Source organism: Paraphaeosphaeria sporulosa (assembly GCF_001642045.1).
Source record: "Paraphaeosphaeria sporulosa strain AP3s5-JAC2a unplaced genomic scaffold CC84scaffold_16, whole genome shotgun sequence".
In the NCBI taxonomy this organism is placed as follows: domain Eukaryota; kingdom Fungi; phylum Ascomycota; class Dothideomycetes; order Pleosporales; family Didymosphaeriaceae; genus Paraphaeosphaeria; species Paraphaeosphaeria sporulosa.
This window is the reverse complement of record NW_017253375.1, coordinates 327,810-351,378: the sequence shown is the minus strand read 5'-3', so window position 1 is coordinate 351,378 and position 23,569 is coordinate 327,810. Positions and strand designations below refer to the sequence as shown.

Sequence of the window (23,569 nt, the reverse complement as noted above, 5' to 3'; positions counted from 1 at the left end):
ATCTCGAACGTACCAAATGTTCCACTTACGCTACCCACGCCCGTCACAGGGACACGCGTACTCCCACGCCACCTTCTGAGTTTAAGTTGCGGTTTGACCCAAGTGCGTTTGCGGCTGGCTGATTCCAACTAGACAGCGTCTTTTCGCCAACACCTACTTCTTTCATCTCGTCAGTGTTGATCTGCAGGCCACAGCTAGGGATCAGCCCGCCCAGGCGGCCGATGCAGCAAAAGTGCATAACTGTAGCTATCATTCGACACTGCGGAACGCCGGATTATGCTCTAGATCGCTTACTGTTCCTCCAGGGTATAGAAGAGCGAGAGAGAGGGACGCAATTACTACCAAAGCCTCTGGGCTGGAGGAAGAGGTACATACGAGCAAGGCTATGTGCACGGAGCTGAGTGAGCATCTCGCAACCAGATGCAGAAGCACGTATAGGAACGGTGATTCTGTGCACGGCATATGCTGTGGAACTGAATCCCTAGTCTCATGCCACCACTTGAAAACCTACTCGCGCACCCATCTTTTGACAGTAAGGTCTGGATGGGTAAGATAACGCCGACGGAGGCGAGGTGAGCCTAGAAGTGAGAGGCTGAGATTGCTTAGTGCCGGGATTAGATCCAATCCCTACTGGTGGGGGGGGCGCGATGCGTGGTCCTTTACGCCTTTAAGTATCGTCGTTATCTCACCAAGGATATCTCGCACGAGGCGTCTGAATTAAGCCCCGCAGGGCGTAGCCCCCGTGCACTAAGCAGAGATATTCCGTTGGGGGCCGTTCTCGATCGCAAGCATGATGCCGATTTCGTTTGCTAGTGGAGACGGGCAAGTTGTGGTCTTGGTTGGCACATGTATAAGATCGCGCGCAATCCTGTGCTGATCTCTTGCGGTATGTGCTCGTACCTCGCTCTGCTGCTCGTGCGCGATTGCGAGACGCTGGATGGTGGGATTAGAAACCTGTCGTCAGCGAAGCTTAATAACTAGAAAGCGCTCATTACTCGGTGCTCGTCCCCCGGCCGCTGCAGGGCGTAGCTAGCGTCATCTGCGACTCGGCAGCGACGCGTCACTGAGTTACGTAGCACACAAATACGCAAACAAAAAAAACTCGCTTCACTGCGTTATTTGACGGGATTTCATTCGGAATAAGAGGAATGCGTTGTGCGGAATCAACTCCGTCTCATAACTGAGACTGCTCTTTCTCTTCGTTGACGAGCACGTATCTGTACCTTGCCTTGCCTTCTTCGAAATCCACAACGCCCTGATTGGCTTCACGCATCGGTCGTTGGTGTACCCAGGGCTTGATACCCTTTGTCGCAGCGAACTGCAACATTTCCTCGATATCCTTGGGACTGCCAATCTGGCTGCCGCCAATCTTGCAGCCTTTCGCGATCAAGGCGAACGCGGCAATAGGAGGAAGATCTCCCTCTGGAGCCCCAACCTGGATGAATGTACCATTCGTTCGGAGGAGGCGCAGGTAACCTGAAAGCGGCATATCCGGTGAGGACACTGTTGAGATTATGAGGTCGAGGGAGCGCGAGTTTTTCTTCTCCCATTTGTCGTCCTCGTTCGTTGCGATGAAGTCATCCGCCCCAAGAGTCTCTGCATCCTTAGCCTTGTTCCGTCTCCTACTAATCGCGACCACTTTCTCGCATCCAAGTGCTTTCGCAAAAAGCACACCGAAATGTCCCAATCCACCCAACCCTACAATGCCAACCTTTTTCCCCGGCCCAGCACCGTTGTTCTTTAGTGGCGCGTATACGGTGATTCCTCCACACATCATAGGTGCCGCATCCGCGCTCTTCACCCGCTCTGGTATCTTGACCGCGAAGTGTGCTGCAACTCGGGTGTAGTCCGCATAACCGCCCATGCTCCAGTAATTGTGCTCCCTGTACAGGCCGTTGTACGTACCGACGAAACCCTTTCCGCAATGTTGTTCCATCCCCGTCGAACACTCTTCGCAGTCTGCTTTGAGACAGCTTGCCGCCTGAGCACCAACGCCGACGCGGTCGCCAATCTGGAAGCGCTGAGCGGCGGGTGACGATCCTCGTCGCACGACATGGCCGACAATTTCGTGGCCGACGCAAGTGGGATAGTGCGTCGCGCCCCAGCCTTCGCGTAGGGTGTGGATATCTGTACCGCAAATACCGCAATGTGTGATCTTGATGTCGACATCGGTTTCGGCGAAAGGTTTGGGGGTAAAAGCCTCCCACTGCATATTACCCTGCGCCGACTTGGGGTCATGACCAACCCAGCCGTGGAAAATGTCGGGCGAGGACGACATGATGTTTGCAGGCTGCCCGGGTTCAAACGAGGTTCCTTTGCGCGATATGGGCGTAAGGATCGCAATTGCTCGACAAACGTTCAACGGGAATGAATGTGCGTTTTCGATGTCTTAGTTCGGGGCTGCGATGGAGCGTAGGGAAAGACCTTTAGCAGATGCTTCGCGCCGACGACATCACACAGTCCGCTGGCAGATATTATCCGAGGTAGGTCCTAGCATGTGTGTTGCCCCGCTGTCTGCCACGCTCGACATTCCTGGGGACCGCGGCTGTAGAGGCCTCGTCTCCACTTAGTTCGTTCACACACGAGTCAGAGAGTCTAAACTGACGTCGTGGCCTGAATCAGTACCAACATTAGATGCAGCATTCACTCGCAGAGTTTCAACAAATCTTCGTCTTTGGTGGATTAACACAGGACATTCAATTGAGTAAAAACGAGCCAGAACAGCGGGAAATCAGGTGGATTTTCCGGAGCTAAGTACCCAGGTCCATGGCAGGTGACTCTGGGCCAAGCCACATATTATCCCAACCTGACATTAACGAATTGTCATCAGCATGTACCTCAAATGTTCCCATCAACTATTCTCACGTTTATTTGCGGAGCGTGGAGACGCAACTACACACAACTCCACCTCCTTATACCTGTTGAGTGCAGCTCTCGCCATTGTCTTGATCTTATACAGTGTACAGGTCATCGAAACACGTCCAAAATCCGCAAGATCAGTGGAAAATGCAAGCAATCCTACCGTAGTTTGTCATGGACAAAGCCAAGCGGGGCTTTCTGGCTATACATGACAAATAACGTTGCTGGGAAAGCAAGGGAGGCACAAATCTTGCAATTCGTAGGTTTACTTCGATGGCCTACTACCTGTCTCGATGATGGTTAAGTCATGTATTTGTGCGTCCTGATTCTGACGACTCACAAATTTCGACTTTAAGTGGTGAGGAAAAGGGTTCGACCTATGTTGATAGCTCGAAAAATTTACACATCAGGCAAATTCACTCTATTCCAAGGTTCCATCATGATAGGGAAGCTGCAAACTAAGTTGGAATATTGCGTCACGAAGAGTGAGCGATACATTTGACAAAAATCTATATTGATGTGGGTGAAGAAATTAATTATTACGTGTGCTCGCACGGCGGCTAACATGGGTACAGTGCCTGCAGCCTGATATATCACATCCGCCATTTCAACGTCTATGACGACTTTTTAGCATCCGCCAAGATGATGTCGGACGCCTTTTCGGCAATCATGTATATAGGCACAGCAAGGTAGGTGCCCGGAATCTTGGGGAACGAGCTCGCGTCTACCACCCTCAGGCTATCGATACCTCTGACCTTGAAGTTGGTGTCGAGCACCGCGTTGACATCGTTATCAGCACCAATGGGAGCAGTGCAAGACGCATGATGTCCCCAAGCCTCGTACTTGGTAAACTCCCTCAGCTGCGCATCCGTCTTGATATTGCTGCCAGGCCACACCTCCGTGAACTTGCCATCGAGAGGGATTAGGTCCTTGAATGCCTGTCGTCCGTACTTGAGACCTTCGACAAGCGCATCGAGATCCTCGTCACCACCGACATCGAAGTTGCGTTTGCGGATATCCGGAACGTCCTGCGGATCTGTGCTGCGGAGAGTGACGGTACCAGCATTGTTGCGCGACTCGGCCTTCAGCGTCAGCCATGTCCAGTGGTTACCTCCCGCAGTTGCGTTCTCGAAGTAGTTCGGGTAGTAACCGTTGAAGTACGCGGGCCATCCAGCCACAAACAAATCGGCGTTGCCATTGGGGGAATTTTTGGCCTTCTTCGTGATCGCAATAGCAACACCATTGGTTGCGTAGGTACCCTTGTTGATGGCCGGCTGATCCTCCCACTTCTCCAGGCAGGCATCGTAACCTTTCAGGAAAGTGCAACCCTTGAGCAATGCGAGCGATGATGGCGCCGCACCTGTCATGGGGATTTCGTATCGGTCCTGCAAATTGGTGCCTACACCTGGAAGATCTTTGACGACCTCAATTCCGAATTTATCCAACTCAGCCTTAGGACCGACGCCGGACAGCTTGAGGATCTGAGGTGTGTTGAAGGCGCCGGCCGACAAGATGACTTCGCGAGTGGCAGTGACCGAGCCTGGGGTGCCCTTACCGGTCGCAGCCCCTGACTGGCGACGAGGATCGGCACCGTACAATGACTGCCCGGTTAAAAAGTTAACACCAGTTGCCTTTGGCTTGCCGCTCGTGCCTTCTTCGAACCTCACGGTGGTAACCAGCGTGTTGAGCTGAATATCGAGCTGATATTTCCGGCTGCCGTCTGCATTCTTTGCGTTGACGACGGAGTTCAGAAGATCCACAGGACTAGCACGCTTGTATTCGGGAATCTTCATGGCTAGAGGAACTTGCCACAAGCCCTCCTGAGAGTCTCGTCCAGCACCATTGTGGTTGATATCGCGAAGCAAGATCTGAGCCAGGCCAGTGACTGAGGTAATGAGAGAGCCAAGAAGAGTTTGGCCCATTCCAGTGGCAGCGGCAACGACTAGCGAGAGCACCTTGAAGTCTTGGGCAATGAGCGTTAGCTGGGTCAATGAAGTCTCGAGCCAACCGCTGAATCCGTGGCCCACAATACTGTTCGGCAAGTAGCGAGACTTTTCGATGCGCTCGAAGTATTGGCGCATATTGTCAGGAGCCCAAGAGTTATCTCCGGTGATGTCCTGGAGATACTGCCAATCACTGCGGTAGGGATAGATGGTGATGAGGGCGTTGTGGCTGGTGCAGCCACCGAGGGATCCAACACGAGGGTAGAGGATACCCAGAGGCTGAGCTCCCTGAGGCGGGTTTGCGCCAGTGTAGCGTGTTCCGTCGGCCAGCTCATAGGTAAGTTTCGTATCCTTCCTCATCTCGGCCTCATCATCGAAATGTTTTACGAAGAAGTCCCAGCGCATGGGCTCGTACTCTGAGGCGACCGCATGCAGAGCCGGTACGTTGTATTGAGTAGAGTTCGTCTCATCGCCACCTGCCTCGAGTAGAAGCACCTTGTGCCCGCCTAGAGCGAGTTTCGCGGCCAAAGGGGCACCACCAGCACCAGACCCGACAATCACATACTCATAATCCTCGAGAGTCGTGGACGAGGCAGAGTCGTTGACGGCACGCTTGACATTGACGCCACTGAATGGCGTGTGAGATGCACCATCACTAAAAACGAGTCAATACTTTGGCACGGAAGGAACCTTAGAGAAATATCAACGTACATAAACCGCGCCGCAGCAACTGAAGTCAAGAAAGAAATTACGGTGAATGCCTTCATGTTGGATTACTTATAGATGACCCTGGTAATAACAAACGACAAAGAAAGACTGAGGTGCCAGAACCTAGCAAAAGAAGGAGCGAATGCAGGCTGGAGAGCCAAGATGACGGTGCTTGGGGAGGATTAATATACAGGCATCAGGAGTCCACGGAGCGTTGGGGGCGACGTCGCCGTGGCAAGCAAAGGCATGCAGACACCACAATCGGATGAAGGCGGCGTCATCCAGGCTGCTGGGTACGGGTGCTTGATATTGAGATCGTCAAGGATGCATCCGTGAACAGATCCTTGCAGTGTGCGCCATGTCAAAACCCCCGTTACAGTAACGCCCATGCGGGGAAGCGGTTTGGCCGTTATTCGGAGCGGTTGTCGCGGCGCCTGAAACACCACGACCAGGATTGCACGGTCCGCAACGACCCTCTTGTTCTTGATCGGACCGAGTCTACGGAAGCGCCATTGAGGCACCTACAATCAGTGAAGCATTTGTACAGTCAAAGTATGTTCTTGAAGTACGATACTTAACGACCAGGCTCCGGAGATCGGCAATCCAAGCGTGTGCATGCAAACATGCTGCCTCATTAACTGTGCCTCTGTGCTGTTGTACACCCTACCAGGGAGTTTGGGCGCGTAGCGTGGTAGGGGTGATCGGACCTCCTTGTGGCCTTCTACAAGAGAAAACCTAGACGCGCTACGCACCCTGGGAGTGTATGGCCCCTACCGAAAGCACTTTTCCTAGCTGGACTTGGACAGGATCTACCACATGCGGCGTGCGGCGTGATCCTACAGGCACGCAGGACCCCTCACCGCCAAGTCACATTCGTGTTTCCGACTTCCTGGAACCGGTCCTTCTCCGTCCACTCAGGTACCCTTTGGGGGTACCATGGCAAAAGCCGTGTCGAAGCCAACCCGGTCACTCTCCCTTGCAATCAGTGTTGGATGACAAGTGGGGGGACTTGTGCGCGTTCAACAGAACAAGAAACTTGATTGTTAAAATGCAATGTGTACCTATGTAGACTCAAGCTTCACGGAATGCCACATTCTTTTGTCCTAAATCAACTCACAACACTCGCTACTGCATAGTCCAGGAACAACACCATGAGGCTGTGGACGGTGTTGACTATTTTCTTCGTCTTCGGTACCTCTGCAAATGCACAAGCCGCACTTCAAGCTCTGGCAAAGGAGTTACCGCCATGCTCCGTAAGTACTGCACCTCTTTGAGTCGTTAAACTTTCGGCTGGCCTTGACTAACACTTCTATGTAGCTAGCTTGCTTCATGTCCGAGATACCCAAAACTACCTGCGCCAACAACCTCACTTCGGAATGCTTGTGTACAAACGAAGCCTTGAATGCCGCTGTCACCCTTTGTGCTTCGAAAACATGCACTGTCTACGAACTGCTCCGTAAGACTGACTTCAATGCATTGAGGGTACGAAGCTGACCACTACGGCCTTCAGAGACGAAGAATATATCGAGCACCAGCTGTGGAGCACCAGTTCGATCCAGCGGACGAAAGTTCATCGTGCTCGGAACAGCCGGCATTGGTCTTGCAGTATTGTCTTTCATTTTGCGAATGGCAGCATGTCTGAAGGGCCGTTCAATATCATGGGACGACGCCGCAATGGCTCTCGTGGTCGCTTTGGCAATACCTCCAGCTGCCTTTGGCTTTATGCGTAAGTCCCTTGGATCCTTTGAGATGAAATGACAGCTCTGACCCCATTCAGTGATTGACAATGGACTTGGGCGAGATATGTGGACGCTCAAAGACTACCAAATAACCAACGTGCTTTTTTACTATTTCATGGGCGAAATCTTTTACATCCTCGCGCTCGGCTTTTCGAAGATATCTATCCTCTTCTTCTACCTTCGAGTCTTCCCGGCCAGGGAGTTTCGCATGCAGATATACGGCGTTATGGCCTTATGCGGAGCGTATACAATCGCCTTCTTCTTCGCCACCACCTTCCAGTGTATCCCAGTGAGCTTAGCCTGGACTCAGTGGGATGGTCTGCACGCAGGCAAGTGCAACGACATCCATCTTCAAGGCTGGGTCGCGGCCGCAATCAACATCTTGCTGGACGTCATAGTTATGGTCCTCCCGCTGAAGCATCTCGCCGGCTTGAACATGACACTTAAGAGGAAGCTTATGGTTATGTCCATGTTCTCGGTTGGCGCCATTGTCATCTTCACTTCGGCCATGCGCCTTTACTCACTCGTCCATTTTGCTAACTCGCACAACATCACATGGGACTATGTTGAAGCGGGTTATTGGAGCCTGATTGAGGTTGACGTCTCCATCATATGCGGCTGCATGCCTGCCCATCGCATGCTCATTGCCAGGGCGTGGCCCAAGATCAAGCTGACCTTCCACTCCACAAAGGGCAACTCCATGAACTCTAAGGATTTCACTGCAGCGTCGAAATCGAATGCACTGACTAGCGACAAGGCTGTGAGAGTCTCCATCAAACCACAGACGAAAGACGATCGCGAGTTCGTACCCTTGGTGGATATCGATACCCGAAGTACACATGCACTCGCAAGCAATGGACTAAACTCGGACCGGAAAGACATTTGGACACAGCAGACTGCTACGAAGGAATCCAGTCGTTCGAACTTATCCGCTGCGGAGTCTTGCGAAAGTGACCACTCGGATGGCTGGCCGATAGGGAGATCAACAACGAGCAGGGAACATGTTTGAATGCAGTCTTGCTATCAGGGTCAAACATATCAAATATTGTCACAATGGAGGCATTATCGGTCTCCACATAGGCGCAACAAGCATCGCAATTTACTGGGTTCACTTGGAAGCCAAATTCACTGGTGCCTCACCTTTGTTTTTTTGTTGGATCCTTTGCCATAGGGACAAAGAGAACGCACAACTCTGTATAGTGTATCCAGAGAGTGCACAAATTAAATTACGTATGTCCTTAGACTGGGGTCTGCCAACTTCGGCGACCTGTGTATCCAGCATTCCTTCCTAAGGCAAAGCAATGCCTTGTGCCAAAGCGCTGAACGGGGTACTTCCCCACTCGAGCCCGTGCGTTACCGGAAGCACGGTACAGCGCCTGGAATGCGCGCTGCGAAAGGCAAAACGGGCGATTCAACAAGGGACGGCTCGATGCGGGCCTAATCTAGGCCTAATTTGAACTGCGAATGGACCAGGATCAGCAGTCATGCCGCATCCGCGTTGCCAAATCCTCCACCAACTGCTCGCACATCTTACCTGTATTTGTCTGAGTATCCATCGTCATGACTCGAGCATGCCCGACTCATGGCCGTGCCGTGGTCGCGCCCACGTTGTGCAGGTTCGGAACCTGGTCCGCCTCCTTCACAGGGACTAACGTGCTCAAAAAGACCACTTGAGGGCTTTGCGAACCTTGCTGCGCTAATCTCACAAAGCTGCTGGCTTACTGCACTTGCTTTCTCGGAGATTTCCAGAGGGGAAGTTTTGGCTCCTACCCAAGCTGAAGTGCGCTCTTCTGATCATGACCCGGGTCATTCTGCCGGCCTGAGGATCGTCGTTGAATTTTCAACTTTCGTCGAAGTCGTCGTAGTAATCCTCTCCTTTTAATTTGTCTGTCCCGCGTTGCGGTGAGACGTCTCGGGACACCATAGTGCTCCATGTGACTGTCGAGTGAAGCCCTCCCTTATTGCTGCTTGTTTGGTCAGTAATGGAATTCAGAACATCTCTTACAATCATTTGAACTACCTCTGAATCTACAGGTGCTTCGTCCATTCATTATGAAGTTCTGGTCCACTCTTTTCATTCTTTCATCCAGCTGCCTTGCTGGCGCATTTCCGACTCTCTCCGCCCGCAGCCTTGAGGGTCTTACGGCTGAAAAACTACAAGATGCCATAGAGACCGTGGCAAAGTATCAGAACGAGAAGCGCTTGATCGTCAACACCAAGAAACCTATCCAGGTAACTGGGAAGTATGCGTTCCAGGCACCGAGCAAGTACGACCAGCGTGGTCCCTGTCCGGGATTAAATGCCTTAGCAAACCATGGCTATATCGACCACTCTGGTATTACCAGCTTCGCTGAGGTTGTAACTGCCATCAACCAGGGTAAGTTGCCTTACGGTTGGATCCAATGCTAGATGGTCAAAAGGCTAACAACAATCAAAGTGTATGGTATGCACTTGGACCTTGCTTTGATTCTTGGTGTTATGGGGACCGTATGGACGGGCAACCCACTTTCGTTGAGTCCGGGTTTTTCCATCGGAGGGCCCGGGGCCGATAATCTACTAGGGAACGTCCTCGGTCTCATCGGTACGTACACATACACCGACCCGTTTACCTTGGGTACTGACTTCTGCAGGCGATCCTCGTGGTCTGCAAGGCTCCCACAACTGGATCGAGTCCGACTCTTCTCTAACGCGCGACGATCTCTACGTGACTGGAAACGCCTGGAAGATGAATATGACACTCTTCCGCGACGTATACGACCGTGCCGATAAAGACGGCATCATATCGATGGACCTGATAGCCGACCAGGCAGCGCGCCGTTGGGCGTATAGTATTGGACACAACCCCGACTTCTACTATGGGCCAGTGTCTGGGATGGTTTCGCGCAACGCGGGTTACCTGTTCACGGGACGTCTCCTCGCGAACCATTCTTCGGAGAACCCCGATGGCGTACTTACGCAGGACGTGTTCAAGAAGTTTTTTGCCGTGTACGAGGATGCGGATGGAGAGCTTGAGTATCGCGAAGGACATGAGACAATTCCTCAGAACTGGTACAGGAAGCCAACCGAATACGGTCTGATATCGCTCAACCTGGATATCGTCAGCTGGGTCATGAAGCACCCCGAGCTTGGAAGGTATGTGACATTGGTAAGCCATCGATTGTAGAGCCAAAACTAACGTCGCCCGCAGCATTGGCGGCAACACCGGTAAAGTGAATTCATTCAGCGGCTTTGACATGCAAAACATCACCGGTGGCATCCTTAACTCAACTTCCCTTCTCGAGAACAACAACCTGCTTTGCTTCTCCTTCGAGGTTCTCAAGACGTTCTTGCCAAACTCCCTTTCTGGTATCTTGAAGACACTTGAAGGCCCGATTAGCTTGGTCACCAACACCTTGGCTGCACCGATTTTGAGTCTCTCATGCCCTGCTTGGAAAGACCTCACTGTGGGCGGTCAGCCGTTGTGGGACGCGATCCAGGAGAATTTTCCAGGCGCTCTCAAGGCCGGTTCGAGCTTGTAGCGTTCTGGAGTCAGTACCTGTTTCCAGAGCTTGTGAAACAAGTTAACCACGGAACACCATACGATCCCGATACTTGTCCCTATGTGCCTCAATTTTAGATAATAACTAATTCATATTACCGAATTACACTTGCCGTCGCACGTTTGATACTTTCGCTTTCTTGCCTAAAGGGCCTTTATCCCATGCCTCTTTGTGAGCATTTGCACTCTGGGGCATGTAGGAGGCCGCTCATCATCTGGTCAAGTAGTATGAGTATATATCTCCGAAGATGGCGAAAGAGGCTTGTGATAGGTAGTAGAACAGATCAGTGCATCTTGTTGTGAGTACATCTTTTTCAGGAATTAAGTTTGAGCCTACGCCGAAGTCGGGCCAACAGGGCGCTTACACTCTCCCGATTCTTTCTCCTCGGCGTTGTGTGGCTGAAGAGTGATCTGTGGAACAAAAAGCCTGGGGTGTTCCACAAAGCTTGTCGCGACCTCCTATGTCGCACCAAGCCGTGCGGCAGCCGTCAGTCCTGTGGCTGAAATCAGTCGCCTAGAATGTTTTCTAAGGGCAGCGGTATGGTGATGTCGAAAATCTATCAAGGTACACATTGAACGCCGTACATCGACGAGCTTGGGGATAATCAATAGGGGAGTGCTGTAGACATGTATTATTTGGTGCGTCGTGCTTAGGCAGGGGAGCACTGTGTTGTAGCATACTAAGAAGCCAATGCGGGCGGGATATGTTCAAGAAGGGCAAATTACTGAGTGAGTTTATCGACCTTGAAGCTAATATGGACGGCACGATGTTCGGTAGGCAGAGCGCATAGTTTGGTTTTGAATGAGCGATTGATATATTTACATTAAGTGTACTGATCATGATCTTCGTAAGCGGCAGCCCTTATTGTCCGAACAGATGAACAATCCCAAAGCGCCATGTAAGTCTATTTTGCGCAACTCCCACGTCAACTGATCGGGTACCTCTTGGTCGATTAGCTCTTGGTCGTGGTCGTTTTCGCCGTAGTCTTCGTTGTCGTCGTTTTCTTATCATCGACTTTCGCTGAAGTAGTGATAGTCGAAGTTGCAGCCTTCGTCGTAACCGACGAAAGGGTACTAGCCTTGACAGTACTCGTGGCGAGAGTCGTCTTTGGCGCGCCGTTGGCATAATAAGATTCGAGTGCTGCCTCGGTGTCATCGACCTTATCATAGGCATCCAGCATGTAGAATTCGTGGCAGCGATCCCTGACAGCTTCATCGGTGAAGGCTGAGCCGTCACCTTCGTCTTTGGAACGCCAACGGTCCTCCATAGGGTCAATAAACTTGGTAGTTTCTGGATACCCAAAGTCGGCCAAACTGGTTACATTGAAAGCAGCCATCATGTCGTGGTCCTCGTGGATGAGATTATGGCCTAGGATAAAGTAAGTGCGATTCCCATAATCGTGGGTTGCCAGTGTGTGTACACTTACAGTGAAACATGTAGACTCCATCCCACGGCGCATAGCGAGCGATTACTCGGACAGTCTCCGAAGTGCCAAGAAGAACGACATCCTTCAGTGCTTCCTTTTCGTAGTTGAGAACAGGACGACCACCGGTTCGAGAGATGATTTGGAAGTCGATCAGGTGAATATGCACCGGATGAGACCAGCCACCACCACCGTTCTCCAGCTCCCAGATCTCGATGGCACCACGGGGTGGCTTGGCGAGAATGCGGTTGTTGACGTCTGCAAAGGTGACACCATTGACCTTCCACTCCCCGCCTTGGCGTTCGAACTTAAACTTTCGGTCCACGCCGCTCTTGGTTGGTGGGAAAGGAACGTTGCGCAGCGAACCAGGGAGATTTCCGTTTCCTTGGTCGCTCGAGACAGTGTTGCCAACAACAAATTGCATGACCTTATCTGTACTGTTGTAATCCTCATCTGCCTGGACGTCGCGTGAATTCTTCAATGTCACGTTTTGGCCCTTGTATTGACTGAAGTCGATAACAACTTCCCAGCGCTCGGCCATGGAGATTTCAAGATTATCAGATTGCACTGGCTTGGTGAGCAATCCGGCATCAGAAGCGATGACATTGAAGGGAAGTTTCTTCGCCTTTGAGTCTTCAAAGGTAAGCTTGAAGGCACGGCTGATTGACGAATCCAGGAACCGGAGCCTGTACTTGCGAGGCTCTACTTTCTTGTATGGCCAGGGCTGGCCATTGACATGGATGATGTCACCGTAGAGAGAGACTGTCTCATCTGCGGGGCTGAAGAGCGTACCGTCAGAGTTGTACTGTTTTGCAGCCAGAGCTAGCGGAAGATCGTACTCTCCAGCGGGGAGGTCGAGCTTATCTTCATCCGGATCATGCAGGATGTAGAAGCCAGCCATGCCATAATAAGCATTCTCAGCCGTATGGTGAATGGCGTGATCATGGTACCAGAGCGTGCGGGCTGCCTGCCTGTTCGGATCTGCTGTAGCGTTAGTGCTAAAATAAGTACCCATGACGGATCCTGTACTCACAGTAATAATCCTTGTATTGATTCTTGCTGGTCACATCCTCGGCCCAGCCATCAAAAGGTGCTCTGCTGTAAGAGCCGTGCAAGTGGACAGAGATGTCCTTCTCGCCATGGTTCACGAATCGCACTATGGCCTCTCGGTCCTTCTCCATGCGAAACGTGGGTCCAGGTGAAATGCCATCTGTGCTGAGGTTAGATTTGTATCCTACTTTCTCGTACTGAGAGGATTGACAGACCATAGCCGACAAGCTGTGCAGGTTTCAAGCCCTTGTACACTTGCTGTTCGAATGACTTGATCTCGATTTCGTAGTAATCAATGTAGCGATTCGTAGTTGAGTTGTAGTAGGAGTATTTTTTCTCCTTAGTCGGTGGGATCGGAAGCTCATTTTGAAATATTTCCTTATAAACTGGGCTCAGCCAATCGTTGTCACCAGCCAGAGCTTGGCCAGCAAAGAACAAAGCCACTGCAGTAGGGAAATAATATCTCATGATGAAGGCTGAGTGGTTACCAAGAAACCCACGAGCAGGGTTGAGAGAATTGTTGGATGGAGATATCAGGAGGCGTTCCTGCTGTATTTTATACTACAGCAGAGACCATAGTACGAGAGATCTGGGTGCTCCTCCGGTTCTAAATCAATAGCTCCCGGACCCCGCGCAGTAGAGACCTAGACGCACTGTGTCGGTGATTCCGCTTCACGACATCCTGGAGGGTGCTCCACTACAAGGATGCTTCGGTGGTTCTGGCCGAAGTCTATGCTCGCTTAGATGCATAGACTGCGGGCAGACTGCGATGTGGCTCGAACGAAATCCTCGTATAACGCTTGGAGCCTGTTGCCAACATCGTGGGAGCTCCTTGAGAAGCTTGAATCTGGGCCTAAGCTTTGGTGCATATGCCACGTGCGCCACTGAGACAATGGTTCAAGGTTTTGTCAGCGGTATGTGACTGACAGCGCGTGGCAAGGCACGAGAACCTTGTCGGGTGTTACTTTTGGCGCCTACTACATCTCAGCTGCGTGGGGAAACATCACATACACGCGCTGTGTGCCAAGCTCGTCCATGGTCGGGAGGCTAGCGATCGTACGAATCGAGCAAGGAGGCCAGCAGTATCATAGGTACGTCTTAAGCGGACCTTTTCATGTACCTATCGTTATCGGAACAAAGAAAACGTTCGAACATGACCTCGTCTTCTTCCAGCTTTTTGATTTCTATTGTATCTGGTATAATCCATATGCTATGGCAATGAGGTACGAGATTTAGGATGTGCCGGCAGGTCCCGCTCGGTGATCGGGTTCATTGTTCTCTGACATGTTCGAGACACTTGGCTTGGCGACAAACCCGTGAAGCCAAGCAAACGAGCACCTGCGGGCTTGTAGAAGCTTTTGCTCAAGACAGAGTAGATTCAGTAATGTAAGGCGAAAGCTAGAGACAAGACCAATGACTTTGCGTCTGCAGTACCTTGGCATCTTCAGCCACAGCTGAGGGTGGTCAGAAAATGGCAGCAGACGCGATAGGCGAATTGGCTGCTGGCCGGGTCGTAGCCGTATCCGGTAGGCTTCCTCACCGGAAGGTGGTTGCATGCAAGCCGAACGCGTCCTGTAGGTTGGATCCGACGCAGCGTACCGGTATGACTTTCCAGCTCAGAGCTACCAAAATAGACGCAATGCGGACGGCCAAGAGCTTGATCAAGCCCGAGTGCCACAGGCCTTATGCATCAAGACACCAAGAGATGCACCGATGCCATGCGGGTCATGAGAGAAGCAAAGTGTGAGGTGACTGATTGGGGATGGAGCCTGGAACGGAGTGCATCTTTTGAGAACTAACTAGGCCGAAGGTAGTTTGGCAGAGCACGTGACTCGCCAAACCCCAGCCACCTGGCAAATGAGCGACGAATCCTGCAGCCACCACTTTCCCATCGCCAAAACTTCAGCCGCTGGGTCGGAAGTGGCGGCCAAAACCGCGCTGTTATTCAAGGGCATCCCGAGCACACGCACATATGCACTTGTGAGGCAATGCATCATGTGTTGTCCATTCGCCCCGCAGAGAGGCACACCTCGCTGACACGAAAAGTCTAAGGCTGCGCCGGGGACAGCTTTCGCTTTTTTTGTGTCCATGCAATCTTTTGCTCTGCAGTTTAATCAATCTGAAACCTCGGAGAAAAGGCTGGCTGTAGAAGTACACGGCATTGCGTGCAGGGCGCTGCTTCAACCCGGTCTCTGGGTGTCTTGTCCTTCTCTGGGCAAAGCTAACATCCTTGCAATGCCTCGTATTGGAGTCGCCACGTGAGATACCCCCCAAAAAGGGACCACAAAACTTCCAGCATAGCGGCGATCAGCCGCACCTCCCGATCTACCGGATATCCTGACAATGAGCTGCTGTTACTGTAAGCAGCAGCAACAACAGCAGCAGCAGCAGCAGCAGCAACAACAACAACAACAACAAGGGACAGTTCGGGTTTTTGTTTTCGATATCTCTCGCTGCTCGGCGGCAGCGTTCTAGCAACGGGTCTTGGAAATACAGCGATATCCAGGGCCACCTGTGCCTTCAACTCGTCCGTATGGTGTATTCGCAAAGCATGGCTTTATGGTCTGATATGCACTTTGTTGCCGTCGGCGTCTTGGAAGGACCGCATCGGAAGGCGAATCATGAAGTGAAAAGTCATCATGTCAATATTGGCTTGCAGCGTGCCAAGGAAAAGACCACTTTGAAGCTTGAGCTTCGCGCGAGCACGAGACACCACAAGCCCAGGCGAGCAGGATGCTCTCTTACTTGCATCTGACAGTTCTGCCATGCGGTCTGGGACTGAGATCGGGGTCCAGTGCCTCGTATCTTCACCGCTACAGCTCTTGGCTTCAACCAGGATAGACTTTTCAGGACTGAGCAACGCTCAACAAAAGAAGGATGTTGAAAAGTAAGGCATCTTCGATGCGAGCATGAACTGGGGTTCTCTTTTTTTTTTTTTGGTTCAATTTTATACTGAATAGTGCCCGTCACGAACCAATCCTTGCCTCTCGGATGGGACGATATTGAAAAGGCCACAAACCATTTTCGGATGATTCTGAGAATACTAACCAATTGTGGCAGTCTTCTAGAGAGCCTCATGGCGGGACGACGCGGGTCCAAGCGAGCCGGCACCGCCGAAGATAGCAGCCTGGGATACGAGGTACGCCTTATGGCTCCAGCCATGGACGCCCAGGAAGCCACTGTCACCAGATACGCTACAAGGCGGCAGTCGTATCTGCACGGCTGCGAATGTTTTCAGCTCACCTCTGGACCGCCGTACAAGCTCCGCCCTTGGCATTCTCGGCAATGCTTCTTTGCCTGAAAACAGTTACTTATGACGGCTTGACTAGAAGTGTCATCCTATCGTGCTGAGCTACGACTGAATAAAGGCTCCAGCTTTATCGGACGTCGCGTTTACCTTGCAGCAGACGATTTGGATCAAGTCGGATCTCGCTCCGCGCACACCACCATCGCATGAATCTTGGCACATCCCAAGATAGCAGCGCGATCACCTTGGCAAGACCCTAACATGCGTCCAGCCAAATAGTTTACACAACTTCGATAGATGTTTGTGGACGACCCTAGATGGCTTTCAGCCTGGCCTCGATTACTCTAGAGCCTTGGCGGAGCAACACGGGTCATGCTTGAGTTCCCTGCGGCCACGATGCCCCACTTCCCCATCCCCTAGTAGTGTATAGTATGGTCACTGAGGTCTTGGAACCGATCACCCGAGGGTCACCTGTTGGAGAACTCGCTGTTGGGAACTAGGCTTCAACCGGACTGTCGTGTAGATACCCACCTCAACAGTGACCGAGCACTTGAGAACGCCGACTTGACTGACAACACAAAGTCATGACATCAGCTAAAGACAAGGAACAACCTGGTGTTCTCTCCGGGATGATGTGTCTAATCTTGGACCTCAACCCATGGAGTTCGTGGAGCCCGCCACTTGCGAAGGCGCGCACACATAAGAACCGAGAATCTGTTGAACATGGTTGCGATAGGTTCACTTCGCTCAAGTGGTTCGACGATCGTGGCTATAGTGGTAGCCGTCGGCTATCACAGTCTATCGGAGCTTTTGTACAGTCTTGACGGGAGACCCTATCGATAGCTTCATGTGGTTAGAATGTGCCATAGTTGACCACCACACTGTTCAAGATCCAGTGCCGAGGCACGATCAAGCAGCCCGTATTTTCCTGCCTCCCCTCAGACTTTTCGCGATCACCCGCTAAATTGCTTCCCAGCGATTTGAACAAACGACGCCATGCAAGACTTGCTCGCACCGACCAGCGCGCTCATGTGTTCATCAGGGCCTGCTACTTCGACACAGTGACAGCTGCCACTCGAAAATTAGCAGCACGCTTTTAGTAGAGCAGTGGCTTCGCATAAATCATTGTCCCTTTAGGTTCGGCATACATGACAGTTGCTTACCGGCTTGCCCGTTCACCGATTTATATCACTGCTTTCACGCACGGTCTTGATATCCTGACGTAAAGAGCCTCTTGATTATACAACAAAGATCGCGGTCATATGCAAGCTGCTCGTTTGCGAAACAGTTCTCGCCTCCTCCATCAACAGCAAAGCCCAGAACGTCTACTCCCCATCTACATCGCTGCTTTGCATGAGAAATGCACAGCCAAACTCACCAACCAATCCTATCATCCTACCCTGCACCTGAAAATCGTGACATCCTCGTCCCACCACGTCACCACACCACCACAGGCGCTACATAAACTCTCGCGTAACTCTCCAGCAAACCTCCCACAACCTCTCTGCCTTCCCCTCCCCACCATCCTCCTTCCTCGCCATCGCCCTCTCCATCCCCACATTATACGTCCCGATCTGCCCCCACGGCACAACATAGCACCCGTTGTTCGCGCTCGTAATCTCCGGACTCCACCCCGCGAACAGCTCCGTGTACGCGCCAAACTTAGTAGGGTAGAGAATGGCTTTGAGCGCGAAGAACTCGAGCCATGACGCGTGGCGTTGGAGCTCGGAGTAGAGGTTGCCCGGGTTGAACGACTGTTTGCGCGGGTTAGCAAAGCGCAGAAGTACTCTTCTCCAGGGTGAAAAGATGCATAGATCATGAGGCGAAGAGGATGGGTTTGACTTACGACGTGGACGATCCCATCGGCGGCATCCCGACGCGCGCCTTCAACGCCCAGGATCACATTCGCGCACTTGGTCATACCATACGTTTCCATCTTGTCCAACCCTTCCTTCACTCTTTCACCACTCCCATCTCTCGCCTCTTCAAATAGCACGCTGCCCTTCGGCGCAGCTAACTCGATTCCAATACTACCCGCCCAGCACACCCGCACCTCCCCGCTCTCTTTCTTACTAGCCGTCCGCGCAAGGATAGGATGCAACAAATGCGTAAGGAGAAAGGGCCCGTACACGTTCGTCGCAATCTGCGCTTCGTAACCTTGGGCCCCCACGCTGCCCGGCGGCGGCCACATAACTCCCGCATTATTGACCAACACATCCAACCTCTCTTCTTTCCCCAGGAACTCCTGCACGGCGGGTTTTATGCTGGAGAGGTCCGCGAGATCGAGCTGCAGGAATTCCACACGGCCTTTTGAGTTGGGAGATGCATGGCGCAGCGAGGAAAGCGCCATTTCCGCCTTCTCCCGCGAGCGCCCCGCAATGTACAGCGTCCCGTTCGCGCCGTACAGGATGTGTGCAAGTTGTAGGCCGATGCCGGTGTAGCCGCCTGTTACGATGGTCACCTGGTGCTGGCGTCAGCATCAATGTGAAGTAACATGTGGTGCTGGGGGGATGCGTCACGTGGTTCGGACGTCTCCGGATTCGTGAGTATGGGGCAGTACGTACCGTGCCTTCCAGATCACCCAATTCCTTCTCTGTGAAGCGCGGAGCGGGGATCCAGAACGTCTGCTGCAAGCCCAGGACGAGGGAGGAGCGCTGGCCCATGTTTATCTTCGTAACACTGAGCGCTGCGGTTGCGGGCGGTCTGGAATCTGTACGGTGTTCGTGACGGTGGAGATATCGCGATCTGGATGCGTAGCAGCAGCCGTCGCGGCTTAGATGTCTGCAGGCGGATTTACTGCGCGAGAAGGTTGAGGAAGACGGATCAGATGCTAATGGTACATGTACCTTCTAGGGTGCCGCACGCGCGCTAGAGCATGCATGTGCAGGATCGGAAGGTGCCAGCCCTGACGCAGATCATATCGCCGTTATGTATAGTTCCACCTCATCTGCGCGCGAAACTACATGCATTACTCGCCCGCATCGAAGATTCTTATTGTTGACATCACTGGACCTACGCATGGACTTGGTTTATTATAGTATAGCAATAGATACCTAATCGGAGGTATATACACCGCCTCCTTCACCCGTCCCTACATCCGTCTTATCTATAGACCACGTATAACATACCACGTCCCACCCTACCCGAATCTTGCTCGTCCTCTATGCAAGGAAAGCATGGCAATGGCAAAGACGCATCCATACCTCTGACGCCAAACACCGCCCATGACCAATAAATGCGCCGTAGGAAAGAATGATAGACACCGACCGTAGATGCGCGCTGAAGATGCGATTATAAACGACAGAAGTGGTCCAAGCCCCCGGTGTTCCAAGGCTCGGAGCGGGTGACGACCGCTACATGAAGGTCATCTTGAGCTCCTTCTCCTTGCCGAACTCGTCGTCGTACTCGTCTGCCCATGCGTTATATGCGGGCGCCATGTTGGCACCTTGGGCAGAGGGCTCGGTCATGGACGGCCGTAATTGGGGACGCTCAGGGGGGTTGTCGTTCCAGCTCGGCGGGTCCCAGGCTGAAGACGATGGCTCGGGAGATTTGTGCGTCGGCGGGAGTGGTGATATCCTAGGGGACTTCGAGGATGGCGGTTCCTTGAAGGATGTATCGAACGTCATGCTGATATCGCCGTCACCCGCCTCATCATACGCATCAATGCTCTTATTCCGGTCGCCGTTCCGGTGTGGAGTTGAAGCGCCCGAGTACGTGGAGAGATTGCTGGAGCTACCAGTAGGATTCTGCGACGCAACGCCGAGACTGTCGTTGTAGCTCTTTGTCTCCCTAAGAGTAGAGTATGGATTCGGTGAAGTTTGTGATATATCAATCTTCATAGGGGGCAGCGTGCTCTTGATCTCCTTTATCTCAATGCCATCGTACGCGGCATCATATGACAACGCCGCAACCTCGGCACGAATGGCGTCAATGTCGAACATTATCGGGTTCTCCGCCAGCTTAGCCGGGTCCTGGTCCTTGTCGATTGCGCTTTGCGATTTCTCGTCGTACACCTCCCAGTCTTTCTTCTGCACTTTTTTCTTCCGCCAAAAGCTGAAGCCCTTCTTTTCTTGCTTCTTCTCCAGTTCTTTTCGGGCTTCCTCGATCTCGTTGATGAGCTCGCGTTGACGCTTCTCGTGGTTCTCTGGGTCCGGATCCTCAATCTCGGAGAACTCGTCGCTTTCAACTTGCCAGCCGACTTCGCGCAGCAGCCTGGGCATCGAGGCTCGGTAGGCCATGTGTCCGGGTACGAATTCAGTGACGTCGAAGTTCTCGACACCGGGCACGTCTACTCTGGCGAGGCCAGCCACCTGCATGATGCCTCCGCTGGTTGCTCGGAACAGATATCCTAGATTATTGTCAATGTACGCAACTTTGTCGTCGTCTTTGAGTCCTACCAAGAATCCAATCATTATTCGCAAAACCATTGACTAGTCGCCCGGGAATGATAGCTCGCACCCTAGTGTATTCGTCTTTCTTCGCCACGACCGGCGTTCCAAACAAGTACGCGTTCTGGACTAGACCAACAGCTCCTCGATTGGCAAGTTCTTTGAGGCAGGCAAAGATAACTCTGGCACCAAGCGAGAAACCGACCAGCGTAATGGGACGCGCTCCGAGATTACGATCAATTAGTGAGTCTGCAAGAATGAGGCCAGCCATGTCTGCGCGTGCTTGCGAGACGGCCCAGGGATTGTCAATAAGGTATGATAGTTTTGTCAACGCGAGAGGTAGCGCCAGTGCGGACATGAGAGCACCGAGGATCGTGGCTCCAAGCACCTGTTGGAGACCTTGGGTAAGAGCCTAGGCAGAAGTCAGTTGCGCCCTCATGATACACACGAGACACTCACCTCTGTAGCCAGAATGTTGATGGTGTCACCCATACTTCGAAGCATTTCAGGCTCCCAGTGCACCGAATAAATATCCCCCATGATCGGATCGACCGTACTAAATGGCAGGCGGACGTCATCGAGCTTACCATTCATCCAACCAGCTACTGTGACGATGAGATTGACCCGTTTGTTGTTATGAAGCGGGCGGTATTCAAACGTCTTGACAGAACCCGTCCGTCGATTCGCGGCTCTGACAGCAATAGTGCCGCCGGTCACGACGCCTGTAGTGGTGACGATGGCTGCTCCGCCAGCGCCGGCAAGGAAACCTCCTGTACCAGCCACACCGATTGTAGTGAAACCAGCTGCAAGACCAGCCCCAAGGAGCGGTGCCAGTAAGCCGGCAGACAGACCAATGACAAGACTGCCACCAACAGTAGCAAGTCCCATGAGAGCTAGACGCCTGTTGCGCGCTTTCTTCCGCCGGCTCTCCATGTGCTCGTCTTCGTTCCAGTTTTCTTTGTTGGCCTCTTCCTCCATCTCTAGGGCCTCGGTAACTCGCTTTTCGAATCGGCAAATCTCTAGCCAGTCCACGCTGAGATACTTTCCAACAATCTCCAAAAGTTGTCTTGAGCGTGCATCGTACACAGAGTCAGCGATAAGAACCAAAAACAAGTCGCACAGAATGGTCCAACGAAGGTCAATGTCTAAGCTTGAGGTTGTGGGTAGCTGGGACGGTGTCCGCACGGCGGGTAGATCGTCTCCAGAATGGTTTGCATATGGCGGCGGGGGAGGGCTGTTCATGTAGTCATCGTCTTCCAAGCCCAGACTGGATGTCGACTTGCCCTTGTCCGACGGGGAGTCTAGACGAGGCGAGGAGATGGACGGTCTAGCAGAGGCGGCTTCCTTTGCTGATTCGGGAGCTTCGGCAGCGGGGTTCTTCACGCGCGCATTCTGCATCAGGGCCGGGGTCAGGTCGGCAGGCACGACACCGTGTTCGGATAGCTGCTCGATCATGATCTGCTCAGACTCGTCCACTTCCATGTGCGAGTACAAGCGAACCATCATCTTCTGCGACCACATCTGTGTGGTTTCTTGTGCCATGTCGAGAACTTTCTTAGTGTTCCTGTTGCGGTCCAGCTTGGCGAATCGCTTCGCTGTCTCCACGGTGGCCAGTCGAACTAGGCCAACGTAGGCGATGCGCTGCCCCTCGGTCAGGAGGCTCTTGGTGGTCTGCATCTGGGCGAGCGGGTCGCGGGCAGCCTCGTCCTCGTCGTGCAACATGGTGCTCTTCTCCTTGAAGAGATAGGCCGTGTTATCGTCCATGCTGGTGACCGACTCGACGTCGTCGTCCATGATGACGCGCGTGTAGCCCTTGGCCGCCCCGCCGACGTTAGCGTAGCCGTGCATGTCCTCGAGCTCCTCGGCGTTCTCCTTAGCAATGAGCCTGTTGTCGTCGTCGTACATGTCGTAGCGGGCGTAGGCAGGCATGGTCTGCCACCCGCCGTCGTCGTCTTCCTTGACCTCTTCCGAAGCGCGCGGGGCGACCTGCATGTGGGACCATTCTGAGATGCCGGCGGGGTTGTGTGCATGGACGATGCTGCTGCGCTTGCCGGTCGCCGACTTGGTCGAGGCTGTACGCACATGCGCACTCGAGGAGGGCTGCTCGCAGTCCTGAGCGGGAGCCGCCTTTGCTGGCTCTGGTTCGACGTGTCCGTTGCTGCTCGCAGCCTCCTCCAGCTTCGCCTGCGCTTTGGGTTCCTTCGCTTCCTCCTCCACTGCCGGCGCAAGCTTCACGTCCTCCTTGCCATGCTGGGCGAACTGCTCCGTGGAGGCCGCCTTGGCAATTGCGTCCCTGAACTCTTTGTCGTCTTCGTCGCTCTCGGCCTGCGGCGGCGGCGGCGGCGCTCGCGGCTTCCTCACGGGCAGCCCAAAGTCGTCGTACTCGACCTCCGGCGGGGCCTCAGGCTTGGGTGTATTCGTCGGCGGTGCGCGGTCCGGCTGCTTGGTGTCGTCGGCGGAAGGGTTGTCTTCATGGTACGCGGGTGGCATTGTGTCTCGGTGTCGCACACATTCGAGGGACGTGGCTCGGCGATGTCAGGAGTCCGGGGCCGCACTTTCGCGGTTCACTGCTGTCTTCTTTGGGGGCTAAGTATGTTTCGGCGCAGTCAGCGGGCGCCCCCTCGCACCATGTTTCCGTCACGTTGTTGCTGTTTCGACGCATAGCCTCTGCGA

At 53.0% G+C, this 23,569-nt stretch overlaps 8 protein-coding genes across 8 annotated transcripts; 3 read left to right on the top strand and 5 right to left on the bottom strand.

Moving 5' to 3' along the window:
* Window positions 1-1,174: 1,174 nt before the first annotated feature.
* CC84DRAFT_1210470 (GroES-like protein) lies at window positions 1,175-2,513 on the bottom strand (the record flags this gene model as incomplete). Its single annotated transcript, XM_018182291.1, has 1 exon — window positions 1,175-2,513. Exon 1 carries the CDS (start codon window positions 2,276-2,278, stop codon window positions 1,175-1,177), a length of 1,104 nt encoding a protein of 367 aa, XP_018029375.1. The 5' UTR covers window positions 2,279-2,513.
* An 867-nt stretch (window positions 2,514-3,380) lies between these two features.
* On the bottom strand, window positions 3,381-5,889 carry CC84DRAFT_1157897 (glucose-methanol-choline oxidoreductase-like protein). The gene is made up of 2 exons (XM_018177033.1): window positions 5,514-5,889; window positions 3,381-5,457 (listed from the first exon to the last, which is right to left on the bottom strand). The coding sequence occupies exons 1-2, from the start codon at window positions 5,567-5,569 to the stop codon at window positions 3,474-3,476; spliced, it is 2,040 nt and encodes a 679-aa protein (XP_018029374.1). The 5' UTR covers window positions 5,570-5,889; the 3' UTR covers window positions 3,381-3,473.
* Window positions 5,890-6,661: 772 nt separating this feature from the next.
* On the top strand, window positions 6,662-8,258 carry CC84DRAFT_1191485 (uncharacterized protein; the record flags this gene model as incomplete). The annotated part of the gene is made up of 5 exons (XM_018181185.1): window positions 6,662-6,763; window positions 6,828-6,966; window positions 7,021-7,236; window positions 7,288-8,082; window positions 8,128-8,258. 5 exons carry the CDS (start codon window positions 6,662-6,664, stop codon window positions 8,256-8,258), a joined length of 1,383 nt encoding a protein of 460 aa, XP_018029373.1.
* Window positions 8,259-8,765: 507 nt separating this feature from the next.
* CC84DRAFT_1169728 (uncharacterized protein) lies at window positions 8,766-9,380 on the top strand. Its single transcript, XM_018179740.1, has 3 exons — window positions 8,766-8,865; window positions 8,915-9,224; window positions 9,284-9,380. The coding sequence occupies exons 1-2, from the start codon at window positions 8,810-8,812 to the stop codon at window positions 9,129-9,131; spliced, it is 273 nt and encodes a 90-aa protein (XP_018029372.1). The 5' UTR covers window positions 8,766-8,809; the 3' UTR covers window positions 9,132-9,224; window positions 9,284-9,380.
* On the top strand, window positions 9,302-10,767 carry CC84DRAFT_1105099 (Cloroperoxidase; the record flags this gene model as incomplete). Its single annotated transcript, XM_018175080.1, has 4 exons — window positions 9,302-9,626; window positions 9,687-9,830; window positions 9,880-10,381; window positions 10,437-10,767. The coding sequence occupies 4 exons, from the start codon at window positions 9,302-9,304 to the stop codon at window positions 10,765-10,767; spliced, it is 1,302 nt and encodes a 433-aa protein (XP_018029371.1).
* Window positions 10,768-11,582: 815 nt separating this feature from the next.
* CC84DRAFT_1157888 (Cupredoxin) lies at window positions 11,583-14,135 on the bottom strand. The gene is made up of 4 exons (XM_018177032.1): window positions 13,477-14,135; window positions 13,245-13,421; window positions 12,215-13,192; window positions 11,583-12,156 (listed from the first exon to the last, which is right to left on the bottom strand). Exons 1-4 carry the CDS (start codon window positions 13,727-13,729, stop codon window positions 11,741-11,743), a joined length of 1,824 nt encoding a protein of 607 aa, XP_018029370.1. The 5' UTR covers window positions 13,730-14,135; the 3' UTR covers window positions 11,583-11,740.
* Window positions 14,136-17,723: 3,588 nt separating this feature from the next.
* CC84DRAFT_1169723 (NAD(P)-binding protein) lies at window positions 17,724-19,355 on the bottom strand. Its single transcript, XM_018179739.1, has 3 exons — window positions 19,073-19,355; window positions 18,355-18,969; window positions 17,724-18,262 (listed from the first exon to the last, which is right to left on the bottom strand). The coding sequence occupies exons 1-3, from the start codon at window positions 19,169-19,171 to the stop codon at window positions 17,966-17,968; spliced, it is 1,011 nt and encodes a 336-aa protein (XP_018029369.1). The 5' UTR covers window positions 19,172-19,355; the 3' UTR covers window positions 17,724-17,965.
* A 180-nt stretch (window positions 19,356-19,535) lies between these two features.
* CC84DRAFT_1169722 (DUF726-domain-containing protein) lies at window positions 19,536-23,549 on the bottom strand. The gene is made up of 3 exons (XM_018179738.1): window positions 21,356-23,549; window positions 20,906-21,308; window positions 19,536-20,856 (listed from the first exon to the last, which is right to left on the bottom strand). Exons 1-3 carry the CDS (start codon window positions 23,384-23,386, stop codon window positions 19,862-19,864), a joined length of 3,429 nt encoding a protein of 1,142 aa, XP_018029368.1. The 5' UTR covers window positions 23,387-23,549; the 3' UTR covers window positions 19,536-19,861.
* Window positions 23,550-23,569: the final 20 nt, after the last annotated feature.

Bases quoted from the DNA above. Each gene is read 5' to 3' on its own strand.
- CC84DRAFT_1169723 (XM_018179739.1), bottom strand. From the start codon at position 19,171: ATGGGCCAGCGCTCCTCCCTCGTCCTGGGCTTGCAGCAGACGTTCTGG. The intron at 18,970-19,072 runs GTACGTACTGCC...CGCCAGCACCAG, and splicing joins TGGGTGATCTGGAAGGCACG to GTGACCATCGTAACAGGCGG. The intron at 18,263-18,354 runs GTAAGTCAAACC...CCGCGCAAACAG, and splicing joins CCGATGGGATCGTCCACGTC to TCGTTCAACCCGGGCAACCT.
- CC84DRAFT_1157888 (XM_018177032.1), bottom strand. From the start codon at position 13,729: ATGAGATATTATTTCCCTACTGCAGTGGCTTTGTTCTTTGCTGGCCAA. The intron at 13,193-13,244 runs GTGAGTACAGGA...ACGCTACAGCAG, and splicing joins TCAATACAAGGATTATTACT to ATCCGAACAGGCAGGCAGCC. The intron at 12,157-12,214 runs GTAAGTGTACAC...ACTTTATCCTAG, and splicing joins TGGAGTCTACATGTTTCACT to GCCATAATCTCATCCACGAG.
- CC84DRAFT_1169728 (XM_018179740.1), top strand. From the start codon at position 8,810: ATGACTCGAGCATGCCCGACTCATGGCCGTGCCGTGGTCGCGCCCACG. The intron at 8,866-8,914 runs GTTCGGAACCTG...GTGCTCAAAAAG, and splicing joins GTCGCGCCCACGTTGTGCAG to ACCACTTGAGGGCTTTGCGA.
- CC84DRAFT_1169722 (XM_018179738.1), bottom strand. From the start codon at position 23,386: ATGCCACCCGCGTACCATGAAGACAACCCTTCCGCCGACGACACCAAG. The intron at 21,309-21,355 runs GTGAGTGTCTCG...ACTTCTGCCTAG, and splicing joins TCAACATTCTGGCTACAGAG to GCTCTTACCCAAGGTCTCCA. The intron at 20,857-20,905 runs GTAGGACTCAAA...ACAATAATCTAG, and splicing joins GAATAATGATTGGATTCTTG to GATATCTGTTCCGAGCAACC.
- CC84DRAFT_1157897 (XM_018177033.1), bottom strand. From the start codon at position 5,569: ATGAAGGCATTCACCGTAATTTCTTTCTTGACTTCAGTTGCTGCGGCG. The intron at 5,458-5,513 runs GTACGTTGATAT...ACTCGTTTTTAG, and splicing joins GTTGCTGCGGCGCGGTTTAT to TGATGGTGCATCTCACACGC.